This window comes from Babesia microti, chromosome III, assembly GCF_000691945.2.
Source record: "Babesia microti strain RI chromosome III, complete genome".
In the NCBI taxonomy this organism is placed as follows: Eukaryota; Apicomplexa; class Aconoidasida; order Piroplasmida; family Babesiidae; genus Babesia; species Babesia microti.
In genome coordinates this window covers 236,357-250,342 of record NC_027207.2, presented here as the reverse complement: position 1 = coordinate 250,342, position 13,986 = coordinate 236,357, and the positions used below count along the sequence as shown (strand labels likewise).

The following is a 13,986-nucleotide window of genomic DNA, read 5'->3' as shown; positions in this document are numbered from 1 at the left end:
TATGATAGTAGGGTGGGGTATCTACCGTATACACATACATTTTAAGGCTCTAGGGAGATATAGGTAATTCATAGGAGCATGAATCTAAGCTATAGTCCCGTTTGCATATGAAAATAGGGCATACCAACTAATAACCAACAAATTAGACGTTCTGACAAATACTTTTGATATGCGATTCAAAAATTATTAAAAAGCGTAAATTGCAAAGTAGAATTGTAAAATATTTTTGCGGTCGCGGGTGTTTACATTTCCATTCCTTCTATGGTCTCGATCCCTATTCTGTTCAATTCCATACACTTTAGTGCCTCCTCGAGGGGTACGAAGTTTATGATAGCTTTATCGGCTAGGGAACTAGACGTCGGGTTGTAGCAGAACTGTTCGACATATCTAGCAGTATCAATCGCACAAAAGTAGGCAATACTTTCTCCACGAATGATCAAATGACCTAAATGATTTATACTATACCATTGTAGAGATCGCTGAAAATGCGTTTTTCGGGAACAACGATCTTCTGCACTGCGTCTGACAGAACTACGTTGCCGTACTGGTCAAATGTTTTAAATATGCCAACATAGAAGGTATCGTCACGTAGGGAAACCCATATCAGTGAACCCAACTCCTCCTCAAGTGAACAGATCCAATTAGGTATGGCGCCCTCCTCCACGGGAAGCACCTCCATCCCAATGTACAGCACCACAACATCACTATACCATATTAACTGTGAGAACAAAATCATATTCCTCAGAAACATACCCTTTTAACACTTGCAAAAACCAATTTGCGTTTGAAACCACATACAATATAGCCAAAAGTCACGAACTTTTGTTCATTATGCAACTAGAAACACTTATCGACTGTACCATAACTAGTGCAGTTGTTTGAGAGTAATTGTTTTGGTTAAATGAAGATATCACTATACTAACATATTATATAATATAATATCTAATATCCTACACAAGCATATGATTGTATTGTTAAATCGCTATCTGACCATTCTTTGCTAATCGATAGTAGACCAATTAATTAACTGTATCATATTTTTATTGCGCTGTTTCAGATAAAAATGTGAAAAAAGATAAAATAGTATAGGGCACTCAATATATAATTACCAATTCAATCTTTTAAATCATAAAACGCGCTCGTTAACCGCTATTTCAACAATAAATATACCATCAAACTTCCATAATAGATACAATACAAAAACTTGAAATCATCAGGGAAGACAGTTTCAAATAGGCCATTTGTTTAGTTCCTTAAAAATCTCAATCATATCCTGGAGACTCGTGGTCTTTTGTCGATCCGGCGAATCTCTAGCCCTCAATGTAACCGTTTTAGTTTCAGTTTCTCTATCGCCCACGACAATCATATAGTTGACCTGCTCCAACTGAGCCTGCCTAATCTTCCTATTTACAGTGCTGCAGGTGGCATCAATGTTGGAATTGAAGCCTAAATGTAATGTTGTTTACCTTGGGAAATGAGGAGGCGATTAACCTCCTTGGCATATTCCAAATGGCGATCAGCGACAGGTATTACCACGGCCTGGCAAGGGTTCAACCAAAAAGGAAGTTTACCATTTGTTTGTTCTAACAAAATGGCTATAAAGCGTTCCAAAGAACCAAAAATAGCTCTATGGATAAGTACAGGCCTGGACCAACCATGGCGAGTTGTATGCTTCTCACTATCTGTGTTTGTAACTGATTTTTCATTTACTGTTTCTTCAAAGTTGGAATCGCGGTATTCTAGATTGAACCTTTGTGGCAAATTAAAATCAAGTTGAATTGTTCCACATTGATGATCACGGTCCAAACAGTCTTTTACCAACACATCGATTTTGGGGCCATAAAAAGCGCCTTCTCCAGGGTTCAATGTCCTAGGTAATTTATTATTATAACGATTAAGTTTGAAAATTATATATCAAATTTTTCATAGTGTAAAAAGTACTCACCAGTTCAAATTAAGCGAATTTAAAGCTTCTTCAAGGGCCGCTTCAGACTTGTTCCAGAGTGCAGTATCACCTATTGCCTTGGAAGGCTTAGTCGATAGTTTAAATTCACAAGTGAAACCAAATAGCCCGTATACTTTCAACAAAAAGCTTAGCAGCGAAACAATTTCTTCATTAATTTGATCAGGGGTACAGAAAATGTGAGCGTCATCTTGCTGGAATCGACGTACCCTTATCAAACCGCTTAGGGACCCTGATAACTCATTGCGGTGCAAGACCCCAAAGTCAGCCATCCTAAGGGGTAACTGACGATAACTCAAGTTCATATGCTTAAATAGTATACAATGACCAGGACAATTCATAGGTTTCATTCCCCATTCCTTTCCCTCCACGTCAAAAATAAACATTGACTCCCGGTAGTTGTCATAATGCCCAGACTTTTTCCATAAATCACAACTAAAAATATTTGGAGTGATAACCTCTTGATAACCCCTCAAAGCATATTGATGCTAGATGAATTGTATCTTACTCTTAAAAATTCGATTAATCTGTTATAAAATTTTGCACCCTTTGGTAGCCAGAAGCATGAGCCTATTTCAATGGTTTTATACCTGGACTTTCGTTGGAATCTAAATAAAACAACCCAAGATTGGTACCAAGAACACGGTGATCCCGTTGCTTTGCTTCTTCCAAAAATTTGAGGTAGTTATTGAGATTCGCCTTATCTGGAAATGAAACCCCATAAACTCTTTGCATTGAATCCGATTTGGAATCCCCTAGCCAATAGGCCGAAGAAAATTTCATTATCTTGTTAGATTTGACATAGCCAGTCGAGGGCAGGTGAGGTCCCATGCATAAGTCAACGAAATCACCGCAGCGATAGCAAACAGTATTATCCCCATCCGACAACTTTTTATGTATAAGTTCTTGCTTAAAAGGATTGTGACACATTAATTGCAGTGCCTCCTCCTTGGTACATACAAGACGCTCAAAGGGCAAGTTTTTTGCTACAATATCGTTTATTACCTCCTCAATCTTCTCATCCGATGAGGGATGAAGTGTTTTATTGCCAATATAGCTATCGTAATAATAGCCCTTGGTAATGGGTGGACCAATTCCCAAGTAGGCTCCATACAACTTTTCTAGGGCATAGCCTAAATAACTACTGCACATACCAAGTAAATGGGCGCTTGAGTGCCAAAATACCTTGGAACCCTCTTTTGAATCGAATGTTAACCAATTAAGTTTGCAACTCTCTTCTAATGGTCTATTTAAATCCCAAAGCTTCCAGCCATTTTTACCGCTGATTGACCCCTCATCGTCATCTATTGACAATTCTCCAATTTTATGGTCAATGTCACTGGTATTATCTCTGGTTAAAATCTGGGTTAAAATTGTGAATATCGATTATCATTTTGTTGTATATAGTATTATTAAATCAGTTTATCCAGTGAAATTAATTTAATAATTATCGAATGTTATGTTTTATATACGCACCTGTGCAACTATGGCTTTTCTAGATTCCCCCTTTGAAAATCTTGATATAATTTCTATTGGTTTAGTTGCGGTAGTAGCCTCAACAACTGTTCCATCTGGCAATTCCACCGAAATAGACTGTTTTTCCAAGCCTAAATTAGCGTTTGATCACTGTCAAGTTTTGTCTGCTGAGCCTCATATAACTGTTGGAAAAGGGCCAACCTTTTGGCAATGAATTGAGGATCTGGTGAGAATTTATGGGTGGAATGGTCTTTGATAACAAGTTTATCGGACATCTCTTTAGATATATGTGCTACAGAGCTATTTAGGGCGGTTAAATGACGCTTTTTGTGAACTGAGCAATATAATTTATGACGAAAATATGCAGAAGGATTGTGAACGATTGTACAATTAAATATAAATGGAGAAAACAGGCAAAGCCGTGTTATTCGTTTTGATATTACGTGGGAAATCGATGTGGATTTGATGCTAAAAATGGTAATTATTGTTATCCTCGTTAGAAACAGCAAGGGCATCTAACGCCTCACAACAACAATAACCACAGTTAATTATCATGCCATGAATCTTAGCCTTAAACCATATCAAAACATATATGCATCATCGTAAAAATAATTTGTATAGTCAATATAAAATCAAATTTCATATTTACACAAATTTAGTGGTGTATATTTTATAATTTAAAATATTTGAATTGCATGTATGATCGCAGGTCGGTAGTAACAGGTCACAAACTATTATGATCTTTCATACTAATGCTAATAAATTTAATTAGTATTCTAAATGCCCTTATTTGTGTTGCATTATTAGCACAATTAGCTTGAAAACTTGAAACAATAAATTTATACACTAAAATCCTACTTATATTAGCCACATAGCCATTATTTTAATATTTAAGGGCAAATTTTAACTATAGATTAAAACTTCGCAAATAGAAAACACACCTGCACATAATGATCGAGATCGCCGTTATTTAACTCTGAAATTGCATACTCACGTATACGTACAAAAATATTAGTCTTTTAAATGAAATAAAATGGGGGTTTCACAAAGTAATAACATCATCACAAATGTCCATTTTGTCCAGATGTGTAAGTGCAACCAGTAAATCTGGCTTAGCAATGACCTACATGAAACTGCAAACTACTTGCTTCAGGAAATCCAATTTCCCTTCATCGTAAGCCTCAACTACTGCACTTGAGCAGCAAATGCACTTGGGGTTTCTCTCATTGCAGTAAGTAGATGCTGAGTAATCTGAATGAGTGGGATTGTACTTGATAAGTTAAATCTTATTGTCTGTGGAGTACTGCCAAGACAGGATTTAGCGCTACTGTCACCGTGCATAGCTGAAAAAGATAAGTGAGATTGGGTTAGTGCCGCCACCAATTCTACAGCTAGGGAAGCACAAATAGGAGCTATCCCTGGACGAGTTACAGTACATATTTCGTCACTTAGCCTACAAATTAACCGTATAATACCCCGTGATTTGTGTGTTAGTAGGAGCTACGAAATCGCCACAAAAATAACAAGACCCATTAAAACCTCTAAAGCTCTGCCTGGATACCAGGCAGGAATCGAACCCAATGGAAGCAACTATGCCCAACGTGCCCTTATTTGTGACGCCAACAGGACTATTTCCCCAATTCCTAAATGAAATAATTTGTTACCTATGCGAAATCAACAAAGTGGGTAACCACCGTGATTCCCTACTGTCAGTTACCATAAATAATACGTCATTCCCACAAACAATATCGCAAAGCAAATTGACACTTCTTTCCAGTTTATTGAAGTCGCTCAAATAAATTGAGTAGCCTATATTATGCAATTACTTCACCCAGCATTGGTATGTCCAGATTATATCCTTTTACGTTCAAATTGGGGCATATCTTCCGTAAGTTATCACTGGCAGCATATACTTTCAACTTGCCATTTTTCTAGGTAAAACAAGCTGTACCGCATCGTCAAGTGTGTACAGAGATTGCCTGCCAATATTAAAGTATGAAACCCTCCCAGAATCTACAAGAGTTATGTGTCTAGATTTAAATGAGCGTACCTTATACCCCAATTGAGAAGCTGAGTGGCTATTGCACATCCCAGTGTACCCATTCCTAAAATTGCGATTGATAAATTCCCCATTTTATCACGATCCAATTCGGGAATAATTCGCCACAACGCTAGCTCAAAGTGCAAATTTGACGCTAGATCACTCATATCAATGCCATTGTTGTTGTTCAGTACTCTTGTCCCGCAAATTATACTATTGACGATTTCCCACCTTTCCGAATACTTAACTATCAACTTTACAAATTCAACGCCATTACTATTGGCAAAATATACATATAATTGTGTTAAATCACATCTATTGCACACATATGATAAGACATTAGCCAAATGCAATGACATAGAATTAACACTTTCAGTGTCAGATATCACAAGCAATTGTATTGTCGCGTCTAATTTCGATGGGTTAGTGAGAATATTGAGTGAATTTAAGGATTTAATTTTTTTATTTTTTAGTAGAAAGATCTTTTCAAATCCCCAAAATTTCTCCATAGCCGTAGTAATAACATCAATGCCATCTTTCTGGGATGTATAGCCCATGAAATTAAAATTGCCCAGTGGTATGATGCGATAGTGGCAAACAAGTTTAATCAAGTCCACATAAGTAAATATTGCAAATTTACTCAACTTGCTGGTGTAATAATTTAGATCATTATTGTCGAAATCTACCTCTAGTGGGTGTGTAAGAATGCTGTACTGAGATTCCACCATCTCAAAGTCACAACTACCAGAAAACTCAGCAAATGTGTTAAAACAAACCAACAATCCGGTGCAACCAAATGTATTCTGAAAGGAAGCTTCATTCAATTGCAACACGCCATTAGTGATATTTGCAGTGATACAAAGGGCGACTTCAGCGGTTTTGTAACTACGTAGCCTGCGTTTGTATAGCTCAACGAAGAATGAATCGTCAATTTGACACTCAAAATTTCTAATTTTACACTTAATTGGCTCATCCATACCACTCAATCCTCATACACATAGTATAATCTATACTGATAAATATGGTGGTATGACAGTATTAGTATACATCTATTATCTAGTTACATCTTTTCTTGAAATTAAATGATGGAAATTCTTCTATATGCGGAGACACACTTACTTGTGGCGCATATTTACATTACTACTTATTATCACACAAACTTCCACTTACATTGTACATGACAATGACAAAATTCCACTTTTGTGTGCAAAAAAGCACAAAACACCCATGTCTACTGATCATAAAATCGGTTCATTGATTGGATTGAATCGCAGATCTAAGGATTCCCAAACCAGTCCAATATTGATACTTCGAAACGCTTCGCTGTGGCGAAAAGATAGACAGATTTTGGCTAATATAAACCTGCAAATTAATCCAGGCGATAGGATAGGCATAATTGGTAATAATGGCGCAGGGAAATCCACTTTAATTAAGCTAATTCACAGTTGTGTTAGCAATTCGCCGGTAACAGACGCGCTAATTACATGTGACCAGACTATTTACCGCGGGGATAAACTCAATGAATTAGGATCTACAGTTAATAGTGAACGGTTTTACTTTATTCTTGGCATTTGGTTATCCCTTCAAATGTGTAATTCAACCCACAGCTGTGCCAAATATGCAATTGAAAAATTCCTTAGCGACATGGAGGGGTTGAAATTTGACCAATTTTATCGCATTATAATTAGCAAGATTGGCAATAATCTCAATATAAATACATGTACTATGGCAGACAATAATAAGATAGTCCATATGCATCAGGACTTTAGGAAAGAACTCAATATGGAAAATACATTGGTGACTGAAATTGCTAGGTTCCTCCAGCCCATATTCATAAAAGAAAGGTTTACCCGTTTTGTCAGTGATAACATCGAGGCATTACAGAGTATTGCAGACGAGAGTAATGATAGTGGTGTGGTTGAGCATGTGAAGAATTTGTTGAACACTTACAACCAAAATGGTACACTCATTAATAGGCAATTTATTGAGTATAGGAATAGGACAGATAAATTGATCAAGTTGTTCGAATTGGAATCTTATAAAAATTTGCAACTAGGACATTTAAGTACTGGATTAATTGTTCGTTCCTACATATTATTATCGCTGCTGCAAAACCCCGACCTGATGCTATTGGACGAGCCCACAAATAATTTAGACGTAAAAAATTCGGAATTTTTGGCAGAAGCGCTGAAAGAGGTGGTAGATAATCACAAAATTTCGGTTTTGGCAGTATCTCATGATGAAATATTCCTCAACAGATATAGTAACATTATTTGGGAGTGCCCGGGCGATGGATCCGTGGAGATTATTAAGGGCAATTATGACAGGTTTATAAATTACAAGAATGACAAGATCAAACGGGTACAACTGAGGAAGAGTAGATTGATAACACTGATCACAAAACTTCGCGACAAGAATGGAGATTCGGCATCTGCAAAGAATTTTAGGGGCGCAAAGGGCACAAAGAGCGATGGGAAGAGATTTACCGAAAAAATTACAAATTATACCAAAGAAATAGAACAGCTACGGATCACTAGGGGTCCATTAGAACTCTCTAAATACTCTACACTCTATGGTAAATCCTTACAGATCGGAGAGTGTGAAAATTTGTTCAATGAGAAGCGGTTTAAAAGTTTACAAAATAATGAGTTATTTTGTAAGGGTTCTCCCTGCAAGTTTGTCGAGGGTTCCCTTTTGGAGTTTCGAAATTACACAATAACTAAATCATCAAAACAAGCCACATCATCTGGCTGTGATGCACAAACAGATATTATTTCTGGTTACTCATTTAACATTAAAGAGGGTGCTAACATTGCTATAATGGGCAAAAATGGTGTAGGGAAATCAACACTTATTAAATCTATTTTTAGAGTGTTGGATGACGGATTTACAGTGACAGGGGATGTAAAACAGGCCAAGAGCAACATAAGGATCAACTATTTCCCACAATTGCACATTAAACTGTTTGACACGCCTACTGAAGTTTTGAAATTATTACTGGATATAGCAAATGGTAATATTAGTCTGGAGGGCAGCTTATATCATTCATTGGAAGGTTATCACGATTTTGACCATAAATCTAGTAATGTTGAGGGGGATCTAAAACAGATTATGGCAAATTTTCATATAGATGATACCATTTCCAATAGTATGATATGCAAATGTAGTTCAGGGGAAAAGTCAAGAATAACATTATCCCTCTTGTTTATGAGAGATTGCAATTTACTAGTACTTGATGAACCAACAAACCACCTAGATACCTTTTTGAAATCTTATTTGGTCTTTTTGTTAAATAACATTTTTGAAGGCAAGTTCATCATCATAACGCACGACGAAGAATTTATAAAGCGACTAAATATACACTACGTACTTTATCTATTGGATAAAAATACCATATATACTATTGATAGGGGCACTGAATTCATAAGGGACTATTATGCACAAGTTCACAGTAATGATTTTAAACTGCGGGAATTTCTGGAAGAAAGAGGTACTACTTCTATAGGTGGTAGCGAAATTAAAATGGATTCTAGCGGTGAGAGACTTGCAGACGTGCTGGAGAGAAGAGAAATGGAGAGGGAGGATGAAAGGATCAGGGAAACTAAGAGAAGAGCGTCTTTTGGCGGTAATAATATCAGTAACACACCCAGAATTAAGAACTTTAATAGGTGGAAGTAATCATTTTACTTTCTCAACTCTACCAAAACTTGTAAATTATCGATGATTTTAGTGTCTTGATGATCCTCCCAATAGGTATGGGTGGCCTAACCGGGGACATGGGGACCCGGCCGTGACGATAAAGCAGAACGGTGCATTACTAGGCACTAAGCGATAAAAAGTGAACATGGAAGTTGAAAGAATACTTTTTAAAAGTACAATCTTTCTTATGTTCATAAGATATACAAATGCAATACTTTTCGACACATACTTACAGGTTGTTAGTGAAAACGATTGCAACCCTAAATGTCTGCAGGGACATACATGTATTTTAAATAGAAAAACTAATAAAAAAAGTTGCACATGTCCACCAAACCATTACTATGACGAAAATTTTGGGTGCCAAATGGTCATTACTTGCCCTTTGTGTAGACATGCAAATCCTTGGGGAACTACACACACTGTGCCCAATACGGCCCTTCCTGGACAACATAAGAGCGGATATCAATATTCTATATGTAAAGATGGACACACTAAGGATGAAATGAGAACATTTTGCCGACGATATAACGCTTGTGAGAGAGGGGCCAAAATTTGCCCCGAACATAGCACCTGTATCATTGATAATAAAGGCCATGCGGTTTGTAACCTCGATAATGGTTATAGATGGCACGACAATACTAAAAAAGGAGCAGTTAGGATTGAATATTGCGGCGGACATAATAAGAATAAATGCATACCCCCCGCAACATGTCAAGAAGTGAACAACGCCAACTCTAACACTTTGACTGTATGTTCTTGCCCTAGTGAAATGTATCTAACTAGGAATAAGAGACAGTGTTCTAAACAACAGCAATTTTCAGATAATAAGGTGTATTCGATTTCTGTAAAAAACAGAACTGAAAAGTTTCCAGAAAACTTTAAGGTGTTTTTAGATGGTTGCTTTGATGTACAATTGGATGGGAAGGAGGGAGTAGTGATTTACAAATCAAGTGATACCGTTTCATCTATAAAAAGTATCGTTAATATACCGACTGATTTAAAATCAATACACTTTGAAATGAAGTTTAAAACGTTGAACATTTTTGTAGAAAATGGAAATGATATGCATCCTATTTTTTCCATCAAATTTGATCATTCTGACTGCAAATTTATTGAAAGTATCGAAGGATTAGAGATTGGCGATGATATTTTGAGGACTGAGTCTAATATGAGGGACCTCCACCCGACATTATAGGGTGTTTTAATTTTACAATGTCTGACCACAGTCCTCAAACTTTAGATGATAGGGATGGTAGTAATCGCAACTTCAACAGAGATAGAGATGATCGACCTAGTTACCGTGGCGGACGTACGATGTCTCTTCTAGTACGCAACCTCAAATATGAAACTACTCCAGAAATACTTCGTGAGGCATTTGAAAAGTTTGGACCCATTAGGGACGTATATATACCTTTGGAATATTATACTAAGAAGCCTCGCGGGTTTGGATTTGTTGAGTTCCACGATTTTAGGGATGCCAATATGGCGCTGAGGGAAATGGATGGTGGAGAACTTGATGGCAACAAAATCGAGGTTTTTGCGGCAAAGAGGGGGAGATCAGACCCATATCAGATGGTAATAATGGGATTAATTCAGAAATACCGCGAGCGACGAGTTAGGAATACATACAGACGCAGTCGCAGCAGTTCTAGAGGCAGAAGATCCAGGTAATAACTCTATGACATAGATATCGATCCAGGAGTAGATCTGGCGACAGGAGAAATGGCTACTCTAGGAGATATGACCGGAGACCCAATAGGTACTCCAGGAGCAGGTCTCCTCAACGGATTAGTTATGATAATCGTAGATCACATTCCGTGGCATCCAGGAGGTCAAGATCCTGATCGTATGTATTTAGTTGTTTTTTTATGATGAATAAGGCAATATCACAAAATTTCCATCCGTAAAACAGTATTACCTACACAGTACAGTTGTGAGTTTGAAACGGAATTCATTTCAATGGAGATTCAAACGCACCATCTATGCCATTGGCAACATTTTAATTTTATAATATTTGCCAATTTACAATATTGATTAGTGATTTAATATAAATTTGATTGTTGTGGGAAACTGCTTTTTGCATAAAAATTGAGAATTTGGCGCCGTCAGATTGTGTGACCATTCATGTAATTTTATGCACTAAAATTGCAAAATTTCGCTAATTTAACATTAAATGTGAAAGTTCAAACTTGAAAGCCATTCTATTATTTGATTTTAAATATGTTTAAAACTAATATAGATACTAAGTATCCGTTTAATACAAATATCGACAATGCAACAAAAAGATAAAATTAACATATTATAATAAAGTTAAAAAAACAACTATGTGCGTTTTGACCTATAAACAAAGATTAATCCGATAGTGCTTGCCATAATGATGGTCGATACAGCCATGACGCATTGTGATGGGCCCAATCCATATTTCTCGTAAAAATGATATTTAGACTCCACATTTTCATCCCAAAAATCGCTCGCATACTTCAAAAACTGCAACTTCTTCTTAAACTCCTCGTAATACTCATCTACTTGCTTACAAACCTCCTTTGCAACTTTCCTAGGACATGCGTTCCTTTTACATTCCAATAAACACTCCTTCCAATCACATGCAGCTAAAGTCTTGACCTTGTTAGTAAAAGATGCCACTGAATCCATTAATGCAGATTTCATAGTCCTGGCAGTTGTTCTGTCTGTAACGGGAGGGGCCGTATCGATGTTAATGGCGGCTGTCGATTTTGATGGCATTGCCGTTTTTACCGGGTTAATCACTGCTTTAGTTCTAGCCATGACATTGGCACCAGTTGCTGTTTGTGGTGGCATAGTTGGCGATTTTAGGTGTGGTTTAATGACTGTTTTTGGAATTTCTGCCGAAATCTGTGCAGGCTCCTGCCTGCTTAGAACATTTGTTGTAGAAGGAGCATCAGGCTCAGGCACATTACCCGAGTTTCTGGTAGCAACAACTTGCACAAAGCTAGAGACCTTATTTGCCTCGATAGGTTCTACATTAAAGGGTTCAGATAAGTTTGGCTCCCCCTCAAACTTATATTGCACAGATCGCATTGAAACTTGCTCTTCAGGGTAACCTCTACCAACAAATTCATTGCCAGCTCCATCACTATCCGTATCAACATTTGCTGTATAAGAAATTGTATCTAATTGCCTTCTGACCTGCGGCTCGTTTATATCCGCATATTTAGGCCCAATTACAAGTTGGTTTGACTGCAATACAGCAACAAACTCCCTAAGAGAGTCTAGTGAAGGCGATTTGAATTTGGAAGGCACTGCTGTAGGAGGCGTAAACAAGGATGGGTTGATCACGCAATATTCCTTTCTTGGAAGGATCAAATTTACTAGATCTGTAGCATCTTTTTGGGAATCATTAATGCCATCAATCAATACATATTCAATCATCACCTTTTCACCAACGCCATTTCTAATAAGCGTAGAGTGCCCGTTTAGGTAATTGTCTAGTGATTGGAATATCTCCGTGAGGGAAAACATCATGGCAGAAGGTATTAAATTCTCCCTGATATCCTGGTTGGCAGAATGTACTGCCAAAGAAAGCGAAACGCCAGGCACATCCGCAGTAAGCGTTTGTATCCTTTCAGGAATTCCCACCGTTGATATTGTAATATTTCTAGCTTCCAACCCAAACTGTTCGGTATCAATCATGGCCTTTACTGCAGCGATTACTTCTTTATAATTATCTAAGGGTTCTCCCATGCCCATGAAAGCAACCTTGGATATCTTTTCGATGGTACTAGCGATTTGCAGCTGCTCCAGAATTTCACCACTGGTTAGGTTGGCAAATAAACCATCATTTCCTAAATATTAGCTATATTTCACACGAAATACAAGTTTTTGTAAGTGATAGTTTGAAATATGAGTGAATTTAGCCAGTTTATGCATATATCATACACATCAGAATAACATAAATAATTTTTGGTTAGAGTATTAAATAGTCATACATTTACAATGTATGACTATTTAATACTTAATAAAAAGTGTAAAATTCAAAACAATGCAAAATGGATTCGCTAATTTAGAAGTTACACAGATTAAGACGAAACTAAAACAGATCCGGACTCACCATTTGCGCAAAAAGTACAATCCATATTATTCCCGACTTGACATGAGATGCAAAGTGTCGTGTTTAGAGCGATATTTTTATTACTATTGGAATATAACCCGTTTTTAATGATAACTGCCTCAATTGTATGTCCATCCTGCAACTCCAACATCAGCCTCTTAGTGTTACCATCATCAGAGACAACCTGAGAAACCAGTCTCATGGTGTTAAGTGCAAATTTTTCTCGCAAAAATTTCTTGATATCATCGTTAGTTTTCACTGAATTTAGGTCACATTTTTTTTTGACAACTTGACTCCAAATCTAAGTAAAAAAGGTCAATTTTTAAGCAATTGAATTGAACGTGAGATTACCTCCTTAAGTTGATCAACTGTAAAACCTTCTGATTTAAAAAGTTTGATAGCATGGCGCTGATCCCAAATGGACTGTCTTTTAAATTTGGATCTGCGTTCATCAGCGCAACTTCCACTTAAGTTCTCGCTTCTACCACTAGAAATGGTTTCTAGCGAGTCAGCGGGCTCAGGGACAATTTTGTCCATATAATAAGAAAATTGCGTATAATTCAACAGAGATCGTTGTGTTATTTAGTAGTAAATATTTGGAGATGGTTAAAATTGACATTGGATTACCCCACAGGTATACCTATGACGCCGTATCTTAAGAAGGAGTAAAAAATATTTTTTAATACCTAAAACACTGCCTATTTAAAATAAAAATGCCAA

At 37.0% G+C, this 13,986-nt stretch overlaps 7 protein-coding genes across 7 annotated transcripts; 3 read left to right on the top strand and 4 right to left on the bottom strand.

The window, feature by feature from the left end:
* Positions 1 to 242: 242 nt before the first annotated feature.
* BMR1_03g00702 (U6 snRNA-associated Sm-like protein LSm1, putative (LSM1)) lies at positions 243 to 736 on the bottom strand (the record flags this gene model as incomplete). Its single annotated transcript, XM_021481861.1, has 2 exons — positions 243 to 445; positions 466 to 736. 2 exons carry the CDS (start codon positions 734 to 736, stop codon positions 243 to 245), a joined length of 474 nt encoding a protein of 157 aa, XP_021338449.1.
* A 492-nt stretch (positions 737 to 1,228) lies between these two features.
* Positions 1,229 to 3,714, bottom strand: BMR1_03g00701 (tRNA synthetase class II core domain (G H P S and T); the record flags this gene model as incomplete). Its single annotated transcript, XM_021481860.1, has 8 exons — positions 1,229 to 1,446; positions 1,467 to 1,870; positions 1,946 to 2,451; positions 2,472 to 2,533; positions 2,554 to 3,096; positions 3,118 to 3,325; positions 3,440 to 3,570; positions 3,591 to 3,714. 8 exons carry the CDS (start codon positions 3,712 to 3,714, stop codon positions 1,229 to 1,231), a joined length of 2,196 nt encoding a protein of 731 aa, XP_021338448.1.
* Positions 3,715 to 4,481: 767 nt separating this feature from the next.
* BMR1_03g00700 (autophagy-related protein 7) lies at positions 4,482 to 6,457 on the bottom strand (the record flags this gene model as incomplete). Its single annotated transcript, XM_021481859.1, has 8 exons — positions 4,482 to 4,562; positions 4,584 to 4,690; positions 4,711 to 4,892; positions 4,915 to 5,082; positions 5,104 to 5,248; positions 5,271 to 5,370; positions 5,391 to 5,469; positions 5,490 to 6,457. The coding sequence occupies 8 exons, from the start codon at positions 6,455 to 6,457 to the stop codon at positions 4,482 to 4,484; spliced, it is 1,830 nt and encodes a 609-aa protein (XP_021338447.1).
* Positions 6,582 to 9,158, top strand: BMR1_03g00695 (ATP-binding cassette, sub-family F, member 3; the record flags this gene model as incomplete). The annotated part of the gene is made up of 1 exon (XM_012793296.1): positions 6,582 to 9,158. The coding sequence occupies one exon, from the start codon at positions 6,582 to 6,584 to the stop codon at positions 9,156 to 9,158; it is 2,577 nt and encodes an 858-aa protein (XP_012648750.1).
* Positions 9,159 to 9,324: 166 nt separating this feature from the next.
* On the top strand, positions 9,325 to 10,374 carry BMR1_03g00690 (hypothetical protein; the record flags this gene model as incomplete). The annotated part of the gene is made up of 1 exon (XM_012793295.1): positions 9,325 to 10,374. The coding sequence occupies one exon, from the start codon at positions 9,325 to 9,327 to the stop codon at positions 10,372 to 10,374; it is 1,050 nt and encodes a 349-aa protein (XP_012648749.1).
* Positions 10,375 to 10,391: 17 nt separating this feature from the next.
* BMR1_03g00685 (Serine/arginine-rich splicing factor 8) lies at positions 10,392 to 11,023 on the top strand (the record flags this gene model as incomplete). The annotated part of the gene is made up of 3 exons (XM_021481858.1): positions 10,392 to 10,754; positions 10,776 to 10,846; positions 10,867 to 11,023. The coding sequence occupies 3 exons, from the start codon at positions 10,392 to 10,394 to the stop codon at positions 11,021 to 11,023; spliced, it is 591 nt and encodes a 196-aa protein (XP_021338446.1).
* Positions 11,502 to 13,803, bottom strand: BMR1_03g00680 (Probable dual-specificity RNA methyltransferase RlmN 2; the record flags this gene model as incomplete). The annotated part of the gene is made up of 3 exons (XM_012793293.1): positions 11,502 to 13,000; positions 13,267 to 13,567; positions 13,618 to 13,803. 3 exons carry the CDS (start codon positions 13,801 to 13,803, stop codon positions 11,502 to 11,504), a joined length of 1,986 nt encoding a protein of 661 aa, XP_012648747.1.